The 13,593-nt window shown below is 30.4% G+C and overlaps 3 protein-coding genes across 5 annotated transcripts; 1 reads left to right on the top strand and 2 right to left on the bottom strand.

The window, feature by feature from the left end:
- Nucleotides 1-101: 101 nt before the first annotated feature.
- On the bottom strand, nucleotides 102-1,094 carry LOC106713656 (NADH dehydrogenase [ubiquinone] 1 alpha subcomplex subunit 7). The gene is made up of 4 exons (XM_014506500.2): nucleotides 917-1,094; nucleotides 741-829; nucleotides 418-516; nucleotides 102-229 (listed from the first exon to the last, which is right to left on the bottom strand). The coding sequence occupies exons 1-4, from the start codon at nucleotides 986-988 to the stop codon at nucleotides 151-153; spliced, it is 339 nt and encodes a 112-aa protein (XP_014361986.2). The 5' UTR covers nucleotides 989-1,094; the 3' UTR covers nucleotides 102-150.
- Nucleotides 1,095-1,508: 414 nt separating this feature from the next.
- Nucleotides 1,509-12,802, bottom strand: LOC106713655 (WSCD family member AGAP003962). Of its 2 annotated transcripts, none has more exons than XM_014506498.2 (5): nucleotides 12,502-12,802; nucleotides 11,975-12,150; nucleotides 10,758-10,845; nucleotides 10,287-10,456; nucleotides 1,509-1,595 (listed from the first exon to the last, which is right to left on the bottom strand). In XM_014506498.2, the coding sequence occupies exons 1-5, from the start codon at nucleotides 12,767-12,769 to the stop codon at nucleotides 1,581-1,583; spliced, it is 717 nt and encodes a 238-aa protein (XP_014361984.2). In that variant the 5' UTR covers nucleotides 12,770-12,802; the 3' UTR covers nucleotides 1,509-1,580. The 2 variants fall into 2 exon arrangements, with proteins under 2 accessions (XP_014361984.2, XP_014361983.2); XM_014506497.2 differs by lacking the exon at nucleotides 1,509-1,595 and adding an exon at nucleotides 6,286-6,631.
- LOC123722185 (putative nuclease HARBI1) lies at nucleotides 7,029-8,936 on the top strand. Of its 2 annotated transcripts, none has more exons than XM_045683216.1 (5): nucleotides 7,029-7,685; nucleotides 7,815-7,999; nucleotides 8,083-8,215; nucleotides 8,288-8,408; nucleotides 8,520-8,936. In XM_045683216.1, exons 1-5 carry the CDS (start codon nucleotides 7,425-7,427, stop codon nucleotides 8,648-8,650), a joined length of 831 nt encoding a protein of 276 aa, XP_045539172.1. In that variant the 5' UTR covers nucleotides 7,029-7,424; the 3' UTR covers nucleotides 8,651-8,936. The 2 variants fall into 2 exon arrangements, with proteins under 2 accessions (XP_045539172.1, XP_045539171.1); XM_045683215.1 differs by having other exon boundaries at nucleotides 8,288-8,429; nucleotides 8,520-8,935.
- Nucleotides 12,803-13,593: the final 791 nt, after the last annotated feature.

Below are 13,593 nucleotides of genomic sequence, written 5' to 3'. Positions count from 1 at the left end.
GTTCAAGCTATCAAACTAAAAAAAAAACTATTTTACCTATGTGAGCAAAACTGATGAAGTCTAGTAACTAGTATTAACACACAGTGTAGAAAAACAACATAGACTATTTAATAGAATCTATATTTTTAAAGTAAGCACAGACTTCTTGAATTAATTATTGTAGTAATGCCGATCCCAAAGATGAACATTTCCGGGCCTTGGAACTTTTACTGATGCAGTTTTAGGTTCTCTGAAATATAGAAAAATATTTTGTAGGCCACTCATATTCTTAGGTATATTATGCCTATGAAAGAATCTCACATAATAAATTTTACATATGTGTGTTATTTGGAAAAGGGCCTCATGGGATAACATTATCCCAAGGTAACACAAATATATGTGGGGTACTGACTAGCCAAGACACAGAGTAAAACTTACCCCCTTTCAGCACCATCAGTTAGTAGTTGTTGTGTAAGGTCCAGAGGTGGTGCCACCTCTCTCCTGCCATCACGTGTGTAGTAATAGTTGTGAGCGTGTCTGTAAAATTATTTCTTTTTAAATAACCAATCTTGAAAAGTTTGAGTTGCTTCAATGTCAGTTTCAGAATAACTTAAAATTTCACTTTTTATTCATACAGATAAATCAACTTTAACGTAATAATGTTCTAATTTTTAAATGGTTTTATTTGAGCTTATAAATATAGATTATATAGAAACCAAAATCTAGGCATACTACAAAAGTCAAACAAAGATAAATAATACTTGTGTGTAACTCCATCGGGAAGCTCTGGTTGAGGCTGGGTCCTGGCCGCCAACATTGGCTGGAACCGCAAAGCTTTAGTAAAGTTCCTCTGAAATAGAAGAACACAATTATCGATTAACAATAACAAGATACAACCAACCAAATTACGTAACATTTAATTAAACATTATACGCACGCCTAAAAGAAAATTTCTAACTATTTGTAGACCCAGTGAAATATCGCGAACTTCAACTTTTGGTTTCGGCATGGTTATTGCAATATTCTCACAGTAAAATATTGATAAACACGGTTTATTTTTTGATAAAACTATGACATTGTTTCAGGCGTTTTGATAATGACTTTGACATTTAAAATTGAGTCTTTTTACGCAGTATTTTAACTCAATAGACAGTAAAGATCTTCATGAGATAAATTAACGTAGATAAGCTACTATTAATAAATAATTAACGAAGAAAGTACGTAACCTATAAAGGCTAGTAACCAGTACAAACAAAATATTTAATATTAAAATTTTATGACAGTGACATTGATTTGTATTCGAATTTTAAAATTAAATTGTACAATGGTCTTTATATTAAAATTTAATAGTTTATATAAATTTCACAAGAAAGAATTATTAAAAAATGTAATAACTTCAAAGGTGATAAATTTATCGTTACTTTTATATTTGCTCGTTTATTTTAATTTTTGCCTGATTTTGCGCTTAAGTATATCACTTGTTTTAAAAAGTCAGATATCTCAGTGCATTAATGCATTTAAACCTAGTTAAATCAAAAATCTTACCGTAGTTGTAACATTAGCAGGTTATGTCTCTTGCGTTCATGAGTACTGAAGATTCTTCAGAAACGCTTCCCCTGCCAGATATCCAACGTTTATCAAACAGGTATTAGTAGGTTTGCACAATTTCTAGCACTTTCGAGTCTGTCCAATTCAAATTTTAATGTTATTTCAGCAAATTAAAGAAAAATGTAATAAAAAATTTACGTGTACCCACACCCTACACTTGTGAATCTGTTCTAGCGGGTAATCCACAACCTGTGGATCGCCGCGATCTTTTAAGGTAAATTTTCTCTTGTGAATTCAAACTTTTGGATAAAAAAGTTAATAATAAATCTAAATATCAACTCTTCACTGAATGAAAGATGAATTTCTACAAGTTATAAATTTATTTAACTTCATTTCTTACAGACACGATGTAATACAGAAGTGGGAACAAAAAACTACTGTTAACCTGAAAAACAACTCAACTATATTGCTTGGTATAACAATGTTAGGCGAAATTAATAAAAACTGACTCAATAATGTTTTAGTAATGTTATGTATTTAAATTTAAAATAAATTTTTCTCACCGTAAAATTGCCATTATTTTTTTGTCTTTGCGAGTACTCAGGAATTATTACATTATTTTTAACGCATTTGCGTACTTAAATACAAATTAAAAAATATATATTTTTTATTGAAAGAAAAATTATAATTAAATAAAAGTCATATCCAATGGATGAAAGGAATTTATTATTTATATTATGTTAAATGTCATTCGGTGTGGAATACACCGAATGACATTTAACATGAGCATCTTTTAGAAAAACTTACCCTCTAAACATATAGACCATTTCTATGCGCTATACTTTTATTCAATCATTTTGATCCGAATCAATCAAAAATACAAAAAAAAAATATAGACTTAAGCAAAAATATGGCTTGACTTCACTGTTGTCCTAGCACGAAAAGTGATATTAACCTTCGTATCGTCGATTATGTCAAAATTAATATGGGATTTTTAGTCTATGCCCGATACGGCTGCACAATTATATATCAAATTTTGTCGATGACGTTACGATGGCGATTGACACAAATATTCGTGCTAGGCTCATTGATATTAGGAATATTATATTTACCCCATAAAGTAACGATGGATAACATGAGGTGCATAATTAAAATTTAAAATGTATGGATATGGATTACTTTTAAGTCGTCTTTTATAATTTCTGTTACAGGGACGGATTCATGGATTTGAAAATAAATAAGAATTTGTGAATGAAATAGCTTGGTGTAAAAAAATAGTAAAGCTCAATTACATTTTAATCACATTTTTGTTGCAGATTAAAAAAAAATGTTGGGCCAATAAATTATGCATTGTTAAATAATTATCACATAATTGTTTGTTTTTAAAATCCAACAGTTATTATGTTTAACAATTATTATTTACAGTCTATGAAACGTAGTAAATTCGTTGTAAGGTTATTCAAACAATTCCTTAAGTATCTTTAAATAAGTAATTTGCTATAACTAAAACATTTTAATCTTTAAAAAAAATCGCGCTAAAACACACACTTCACAATTTCCTATAATTTATAATATTACAGTAAAGATTATAAACAAATAATGATTTTAATGTAGAGGTAACTTCGCCTTGTATTTAATTACAAGCACAAAGCAAAGTAAATATAGGAACTTTATTGTTAAAAGAATTATTAACAATACAAAACACAATATAAGGTTATCAACTGCACCGATCTTTTTGGCTTCATAGTGTTCTCTGTCACATATTGCTACATGTCTACAAGAGTAACAAAGAAAACACTACAAAACAGAAAATAACCATAATCGTAGAATATACTATTTACTCTTTCAGATTGAGCTATGAAAATTGTCACAATAATAGATTGTCTCTTTCTAACAATGCAAATGTAATATTTTTTTACCGAATGTAATAAATAATTTTGACAAAATATGTGCATTTCAACCAAGTGCATATACAAATTAGGCCGAAACTACAATTTGGGGTTTAATTTTTCTTTGACAATTTCTAGAATTTATTAATGTAGGAGGAAACCATAACCATCAATAATTTAAAGTAGCACATTTAGATGTATCAAAATTGTGTTAATAAAAACTATCTTAATGCGTTGTGTTGCGGCGCCACTGTAGATAATAAATCCACCTGATTGGAGGATAATTTTGGAATAATTTGACATTTCAACATGGAGGCTGTAGTTCAAATTTTGGTTCCTTCACATGTCATTTGGTGAAGGTCAGTTTACTAGTGAAGTAAACTCAACTAAATCTGATGACCTGCAGATCAGTTCACAGTTCGCATATGTGAACCAAATCACAAAATACTGATTAAAAGGGATTATATATTTGATGTAAAAATTAAATATAATTATTTCCTTACATACTAAAACAATTAAATAATTAAATCTAATATTTGACACATTTTGAAACTCTTAAATAACTTGACTAGTTTTATGCTTTAGTATAAGTATTCTAAATTAATCGAAATAGGACTCAAAATTTTGAGATAAACTATTAATAGGAACTCATCAACTAACTAAAGGAATCAATAAAATATAATAATGAAATAAACGTATATAATGAAATACATAATAAAGGAATGGATTTCTTATATATAATAAGAGTTATATAACAAAAATTGTAGTTAAATTAAAAATACTGTTTGGCTGAGATATATAACCTATAGATGGAGTGTTTCATACAAATTTGACGACTATAGTCAAACAAGGATATCTGAATCGGTGAGAGGCGTTACCATCGCAGTCGGTTCTGACCGATATATAAAACCAATTCAAAGAAAATATCATAAAAGAAAAAAAAATGACAGCTATAGTACAGATCTTGTGACATTTTTGGACGTTGACAGGGGGGCTTTAGTGGGCTGTTATAATTTAGTTTGACTTATGCCCAGGGTCCGCCAACTTCGAACGAAAAACAAGAAACTTCACACAGAGACAATTTTGTTGTTGTGTTAACTGGGTTCCATAATATGAACGAGATAGAGCATATATCTATGCCGTTTTCGCTCGCGATAGTCCAAGCTATACTTGCCATATAAAAAAAATATTTCATCCTTTTATTATTATAATAAAGTATTTATAATTAAAAATAAGAAAACATGATTTAAAAAAAATCCTATTATTAATTGTCTTATTTCTTACATTTGTATTTATAAATCAAGATATACGATTACTTGTTATCTTATATCTACATCGCAAAAAAATGTAGTAATGGCAATTTTAAATCATAACCGTTAAAAAAATAAGTTTTCAAATTTGTTTCAAAACGTGTTCTCGTATGGTTCCGAAATCTTTGATATTGCATTGTATTTTTGAACTAATAACGCGAGTGTTTAAGTTTTGAGATATTGACTCTGATAAGTGAAATATTGAAATATTAATAATCTAGAGGCATTTTTGATAGCCGGCGATAGCCAAATAGAACAGACGTCAGATGACATAGAATGGCAATTTGATCCACATCAAGATCAATTTGAAGATATTATTGGTGAAGCAGTTCATACCATTGATAGTGGTACGTCAGAGGCCCAGGCTTGTGCATATGTGTTTGGATTTATGGTCAAAAAACGAAATATAAATTGTAATAATTGTAAGGAATTGTTTTTATCATCAGACCATAAATCCATACACATTTTTACACAATTTAAAGATTATGCTGAAAGCTTAAATTACGCCAGTAAAAAATTTATTCAATGTGTGGAGATAAGTGCTTCAATAATTAATAATGAACTTGAATCAAATGGATACAAAAATTATATAGTTAAAAATTTAAAATCCATCCTTACATGCATGGTGGATTTCAGCTTTTTACTTAATTGTGACAGACATTATAATGAAAATTGTGATTTCATAACAAAATCAATAATTTTTATATCTTTAAAGCGATTCTTAATTAAAAAAAATCGGGAACTAAATTTAATTAAATAAATGATGTTAAATTACTCTGTTTCATTTCATTATTCCTTTAACTAATTTAAGTTAATAACTTTTACTAACACAATATATTGGAAATAATGATTATTTCATTTTAAAATTATTCTTTCTTTAAAGAAATCTTACATTTGCCAAATTATCAAAATAATCATAATTTCCAATATAAATTTTTAACTATAAATAAATTAAAATACTAAACGTATATTCAAAATTCCCGCGTTTTATTTTTTCATATGGGCGACCATTATGGCGCTAGTAGTATAAGCGTATAGACCAAAGTTATAATACTATAGTATGTAACATGTCATTCTTCTCTCTATAGAGAGTATTATATTCTTTGCTTATGCCCATCGGCTCAATTAACCTTGTCGGTCTATAATCGAGAGTCGATTTACGAAATGTCATAAGTAAGCATGACGCAAATTCAGCCGAGAAAAGGGCCTCTGGAAGTCTTTTATTTGTCTCACTTTTGTGCTCAGGATTAGTTATCTATAAGTTATATAACTTTACTTATTAAAAATTATATGTTTATAAAGATGTTGGGGCAGTGGAAACCTATATTAACATCAACAAATGTTTATCACTTCAAATATAGTCAACTTCAACTATAGTAAACAGCCAAGAAATACGATGTGAATTTGTCCACAATTTGCCAACAGTTTCATAATAATATTAATAGAATTTTAAATTGTAGACTAAAAAAAATTATTTTAATATCTTTTATATGTTCTTATAACTACCAGAATATAAAATATAAAACTACAAAAAGTTCTTAACAGTGGATTTGGTTTGAGGTGAAACTTGTGTTGAAACATTACTGTCCCTGTTTTTTTAAAGACAATGTGTGAGATGACAAGATGTGTTAATACAAGTGACTGCAGTGAAAACCCAACGTAACAACTTTAATACTGATCTATAAGTAACTCTTATTTATTTAGAACATTTAAAAACAATTATAAAAAATCTAAAACGTCAGTTTCGTTGTGTTTCTTTCTATATATTCTGATATTATTGAATACTCTTGTTTTAACAATTTCTATCTGTCTGTACATATCTTGAGTGAACGGATCAAAGTCTTGTAGCTTTTTCTTACGTCTGTAGATACCTTCTTTGTGTGACAGAGCGCAGTTCATATCTCTCTGACGAAAACAATGTAATAATTTTATAATTTAACATTGTAATATATTTAAAAAGAAACAAATAATACGTCAACTTTTTAAACGAATAATTTTGTACTAAAACTAGTAATTAATTAAAATAAAGACTGAAGGGGTCCAATTTAGTATAGAGGTTATACTCTAGGGTAGATTACGAATCGTATTACATCTCAAATTTCAAAATCAGCTGAAATGTTTTATCTCTAATCGTTTAAAAGTCCTTGAAAACCGGTTAAAATTATTATTTATAACAGTATTAGAGTTTAAATTGCAAAGTGTAAAAAAACAATTCTGAAAATAGCATACCGCGAACGAAGCTGACTGTACTTTTTTAATTTTTAAGGTTAGTTAATGGATGTTTCGTTTTTATAGGCACCAGCGGGGTTAGGCAGTAAAAAACAAAAACGAAACGAAAGCGACTGTCGTTCGATTGTGATTGGTTGAGAGACTGACGTCTGACGTCACGCGTTAAAACCGTAGGCAGTAACACGCACGAAAGACGAAAGACGAAGCGTCGTCTATCGTCTATCGTTTTTCGACCAATTCCTTTGAAATTCTTAGGCAGTAACACGAAATGACATTTCCAATCGTTTTAAAAGCGACACGATCGTTCGTTTTTGAGACGATCGACAAAGGTGTCTCGTTTTGCCGCGAAGTCAACCGAATCAACTTTAGTTAAATATCTTAAACTATTATTAAATATAACTTCTAAGGTGAGAAATCAATTTGGTATTATGTTATAAATGATTTGTTAGTTGAATAAAGTAAACAATTTATGATTTGGCATATTATAGATATGTCTCGCATGTGGACCGCCTTGATGTTAGAAGCTGCAGATGTCGAAGCTAAAAATATGTCTCGGCAGCGTATGCTTCTACAAAGGTTAAAGAATCGCGAACGGTTACTCCAAAAAATTCCGGAGTGGCAGTTTAGAGCTCATTACAGGCTGAATAAGGAAGAGTTCCACTCGTTGTGTGACGAGCTCAGGCACAATACCAGTTTAAAAGGTTCGAAAACAACTTCACTGGAACTTAAGGTAAATTGATTTCTTATGATATATGTTTTTTTTAATATATGTGTGTTAAAAGGTGATTATGTATTTAATATGATTAATGTTAACTTTAGTCACTTTGAGTCTTATACTGACACAATTATTATATTTTAGGTGCTGACAGCATTGAACTTTTATGCCATGGGTTCATATCAGAAAGGTGTTGCTAATGAGGTACATATGAATCAAAAAAGTGTAAGTCGGTGTATCGGAGAGGTGACAAAAGCTCTGAATGAGATTTCAAATAAATGGATACAATTCCCACAAACAAGCACACAAAGAACTAAAATTAAGCAAGGGTAGGGGTTACTATATATAACTTCCGTCATTTTATTTTTATTACCTTGAGCACATACAACTACTTACAAATATTATTTTACAGATTTTATACTAAGTTTAATTTTCCTGGTGTAATTGGTGCCATTGATTGCACCCATGTGGCCATAGTTCGTCCAGCTGCAGATGTACTTTGTTTTTATAACAGAAAAGGCTTTCATTCTCTTAATGTCCAAATGGTATGAACCTTTTTATGTTTGTTATAATAATTATAAGATAAATTAAAGATTAATCTCAATTAAATATTTTAGGTATGTGACAGTGATCTCAGAATCACTAATGTTAATGCCAAGTTTGGTGGTGCAAGTCACGACAGTCATATCTGGGCAAGTAGAAGACTGCAAAGCCATATGGAGGCTCTGCAACTATCTGGCAAGTCCGTTTGGTTGTTGGGTAATTGCATTTTTAGTAGAAAAATATTTAACAGGTGATGTTCTATGTTAAATATTATTTGTAACTTTAATATTACTTATAACATTTTAGGTGACAGTGGATACCCTCAAAGGATCTACCTCATGACACCTATTCTGAATGCAGAACCAGGATCTAGAGGAGAGAACTACACTAGAGTGCATGTCAAGGCCCGAAACTGCATAGAAAGGGCATTTGGTTAAATATAGATTTTGATATTTGTTAGGTCAGTGTATCCTTTATTATCAGCATAACATGCTCATAGATTCAAGAGGAACTCCTACAGATGATGCAGAAGTACTTTTGTCCACTGCTCTTACACAACCAACTGTTGTTGAAAACGGGCTGGATGTGATTGTGGGGCGGGCTGTTAGTAATAGACTAATTATTGGCAGTTTTTAGTTTGGTTGAAGAAGCCCACACAATAATGTCTAAAAGTGTATTTTTAAGAAGAAATATGATGAAGATGAATGTTTTACAAATTAAAAATAAACTTTATTTATATACAATTATTTTTTATTTCAATATTCACTTAAACATTAATTACACAAGTTACAACCAAAACCAATGTAAATGTTACATGTTTTTGCATTTGAGACTGCATCTCAAAGCATAAGCATTACATTAATAAGCCAGTGAGTGAGGGTCCTGGATGCCATTTCCCTCTCCTTTGAACTGATGATGGGGCAGCTATACTCTTGAAGAGGAGGCAACATATATATCATTTTGTTCATCATCTGAAATATCATGATAAAGTTAGTAAATATTAATGTTTAAACTGTATATAATAAGATAAAACTAAACATTAAATTGTATCAATTGATTTCAATTTATTTATTTTACCCAAATAATTAAACAGAAACATGGGCAAATAAATAAATTAGGGTACTAATTAAATATTTTTCTATTAATACAGTTACCAACTGAAGAATAGATTTGCATATCTCTTTTCTAAATGAAATAACAGGATTGTAATAAATTACTGTCAGTGATCTGCTCCAAAATTTGTATTTGGATAGATGGTTCCTCAACTGGAGGCTCCTCATTTGACTGTTCCTCTACTGGTAGTTCTAAAATATAAAGTTTGGGTGATGAAATGTGATATTTGTAGCTAGGAAAATGGCAACTACAAAACTATTGTTGTATAAAATACATGATTCAATAGCAAGGGCACTTGCAAAGAATAAGTAAAATAAAAAAGGATGTGTCTGCCAGCATAACAAACATGCTTCAGAATGAATGTCTTGTTTTATGTTTACAATCATTATTACATTAGAACCAACCTTGATCCATTGCTCCATAGACTTGTCAGGATCACTACCTGCCTTACCCAGCAACATCTTTAATAGTTGGCAAAGTTCCTGGCGCCTCACTCTTCCCTGCGGGGTGTTTACCATTTGAAATACGTTATTGACGTACCTTTCCATAAATTCCACCATTATGGCGATTTGCTCATTGCTTGCGTTTTAAGAATTCATTTTACAAAACGTAAATTGAAACACAAACACTTCACTAAACTTTTGTATTTTTACCGCGAGAATATTTGACCTTTATACGTCAAATTCAAATGACACAATGTTGATCGTCAAGTATAGACAATAATTTGTTTTTTTTGACGATTCACCTTCGTCTGCACGAAAGCGACTGTCGTCTGTTACTGCCTAGCCTTACACGGAAAAACGAGAGACGCTATCGCTTAGACGAAACGATCGATCGTTTCGTTTTTAGTTTTTTACTGCCTAACCCCGCAGGCTGATTTTCGGATCCCGGAGCCAAATATAGTTAATACGACCCTGGTTAATACATATATAATTTATTGGTATATTATAAATGACTTACCTCTGTGAAAGTGTAATTTAAGAAATTCAGTATTCCTTGAAGGGTATTCCTCGTATCTTTCACTAATGTCTCGTAAAACACTATGTACGCTGGTCCAGGAAATTTCGTGAGCCATAGATCATGTAACGACTCCCAAGTTCTCAGCTGTATTGTAACATAGGAAGACCAATCTGGAATACAAATAAAATTATTATCGTCTTGCATGAGCGCAAGAAAATAGCTGTATACTACATCTTACTAATATTAAAAATGCGAATGTTTGGATGTTTGTTTGAAGGTATCTTTAGAACGGCTCAACAGATCTTGATGAAATTTGACACAAATGTACAAAATAGTCTAGAAGAACACATAGACGGTTATAGGTGTTTAAATCTTAGTACAGTTTCTTGCTTTTGAAGGTATTAGGTCGGGACAGGACAATAACTCTTGTTTATCCAGTTCATGCTTATGCCAGTTCGATTGTGTACTAACCAGTTTTCTTCCTTTCATGGGACCTTTTCTTGAAAGCGGATTTCGGAGCTGTGCCAATATGACCTTTATGAAGTCTATTAAAATCTGCCTAAAGTGGAAAATAATTTATAAATAATAATATAAAATATGCACAAGTAATTTAAATCATTATTTATTTATGTATTAATGTAAAGCATATAAAGCATTTAAAACATGTAAGTAAAAAAAACCAAAAACATTGTGGTAACAAATAGTAGTTAAATTAAAAAAAAAACACGTAATATTTACCTGTTATAGCAAAAGCTATTAAGCTATAAAACATTGTCATAGTCACAGAAACTGAAATAAAAAAAAATACAACATGCAGGTGATTCATATAATTAGTTATTAAGGTACATTAAAATAATTTTGTGGTCGCAATTGCTTTTTTTTTTATCTTATTTAGATGTAGTTTTTCCTTGATAAATTGTGTAATAAGTTTCCTGAATTATGTTACAATCAACATATGTTATCTGTACTATTATTATAAAGAAAAAAGATTTGATTGTTTGCATTGAATATGAATCCCAAACTACTGAATCTATTTGAAAAATAATTGTTCAGGAGCTACACTATCCCCAATTGTCTTCAGTTCTATTTACTACTTTTTTTATTTTTTTTTAATTCGCGAAGTCGCAGTCAACTACTAGTATATTATAAATATATTTAAACCTTATAGTGTCAGCTAATTTATAACCTCACTAATGGGCTAAATGCCCACCCTATATTAGGTATGACTAGATCTTAGTCAACCACACTGGCCCAGATTTCATTTAAACACTTATATTAGTTTTTAATGCATCAAAAGAACATTTAACATGAAAGCTACAAACAAAAAATATTATTCAAACATTCCATCACAAGGAGACATAAAAACTCCAACATTAATTAATGAGGAGTTGGAAAACTTTGTTACAGTCATAAATAAGCGGTCTCTTGATTTATTTTTAAATATAAATAACTGTAGGTTACATTTACTGTACCTCTGCTTATTGCATATTAGAATTTGCTTTTTATAAAACATATTGAATATTAATGATTGATTATTTTAGACAAATCAAAGTGCAAATTACAATGAATGTGTCAGTAAAAAAAGTTCAGTAAAAATCAAACAAAGGCAACTGTACAAATAAGTTCACAAACACGAAAATTAAATTGAAAAAACAAAAAAAAAAATATAGATTTATATATATTTTTACCAATATGGCATCTCTAGGATTCCTGATTAATAACACAGCTGATTTAAACTTATCAGGTTCAAGTGGCGGAGCTTCATGAGTCTTTACAACGAGCACTGTACCATCGGTAACATTTTCAGCAGGAAATCCATGCACTTTTAGACCAAAATCCATATAAATTGAGCCTGTTAATATACCTGGAATTTTGTGTTACAGTTTAAGGATAAAATTGCATCATCATCAGTTTATTTTACAAACTGAAACCATTACAAATGGCCTAAGTGTAACAAGTTTATCTCAAAGCAAGATATGTGTATAAGTTATACTGATACATGAAAAAACCCAACTGACAATACCCCAATGTTCTCAGAGACAGTATATGACTCTCGTCTTAGCTCACTCTTCAAAATCAATTCAGTTGTTTAGGCTCTGCGCTTTCTACGTACCAGCTCACATACATAGAAATTTATAAATGTGCAAAAATATTAGGAGATGGTCGTAGCCTTGGTTCTTATATCCTTATTTAGAAAAAAAAAATGGTAACTTACCAGTGACTTGCTGTAAAAGATACCTTAACCAGGTGTTACCACTACCAGGATAAGAAACAAGTGCAACTGCATAAGGTAAGGGAGGTGATCGCCAGTGTAACTCCTTGCACCATTTTACACTAGGCACAAGTCTTAAACCCAAAGGTCCTATGTAATTGTTGCCGTAGTAAACATTTTTTGAATCATGTATAGGACTTAATAGAAATAAAATAACAGAAAAATACAAAAATGCGATAGCTGCAGCTAACATAAAAATTGCTTTTCGCATTATAAACTCTTATTAGGAAGTATAAAACACACAAGAATGTTTCACTATTAATACTTAGTATTTGTAACAAAAGATTTTAATCGAGATTTTTTTACATTAAATTTTCACTTACTTAATGAATTTAACCACTTAACAAATTTATCGGCAAATAAGAAAAGACGGAAACTTTAGAGGTATGAGCACAGAACACAAATACCCTAAAGGGAAGAACGTCAACTTCATACTTCAAAAATGCTTACACAGAAGCACACTAGCGCTGCCGTCTATGCCATCAGTAACTTTTGATAACGCGGGATATTTGAATAGTTTTCATTCTATTTTTATATTCGATACCATTTCATTAAGCGTAAAAGACGATCAATTAAATGGTACATTTAATTAATTGTCACTTACGCCTATTAAAATTCCGGAATTGATTAAATCATACAATTTTCGTTTCCGGTTTCTGCACATTTATAATAAGCGATACCAAATGAAACAAGACTTTTAAACATTTTTTAATATATTTATTTTTCTTATTAAAGATTTTTTTGAGGCTTCCTCAACAAATTCTCGATTTTTGATTGCGCAAAACCGTTTCAGGCATATTGCAACTGTACTGTCTAATATTGTTTTGAAATTCATTTCCCAATGATCGTCACACCCCTTCAGCCAATCTTTATTTAGATTATCGCATTTTTCTATTAAATTACACTTTATTTGCTTTTTATGCGCATTTTCTTTTAAGTAATTGTTTATTACATTTGCAGCATTTTCAACCATTTTACAGAAACTGGGCTGGATGTATTTTAAATTGCATTTTGCATCATCATATTCCCTAAAAG

The sequence above is a fragment of the Papilio machaon genome, chromosome 21 (assembly GCF_912999745.1).
Source record: "Papilio machaon chromosome 21, ilPapMach1.1, whole genome shotgun sequence".
Classification (NCBI taxonomy): Eukaryota; Metazoa; Arthropoda; class Insecta; order Lepidoptera; family Papilionidae; genus Papilio; species Papilio machaon.
Note: the sequence above shows the minus strand (reverse complement) of the source record. Positions and strands in the feature narration are given on the sequence as shown.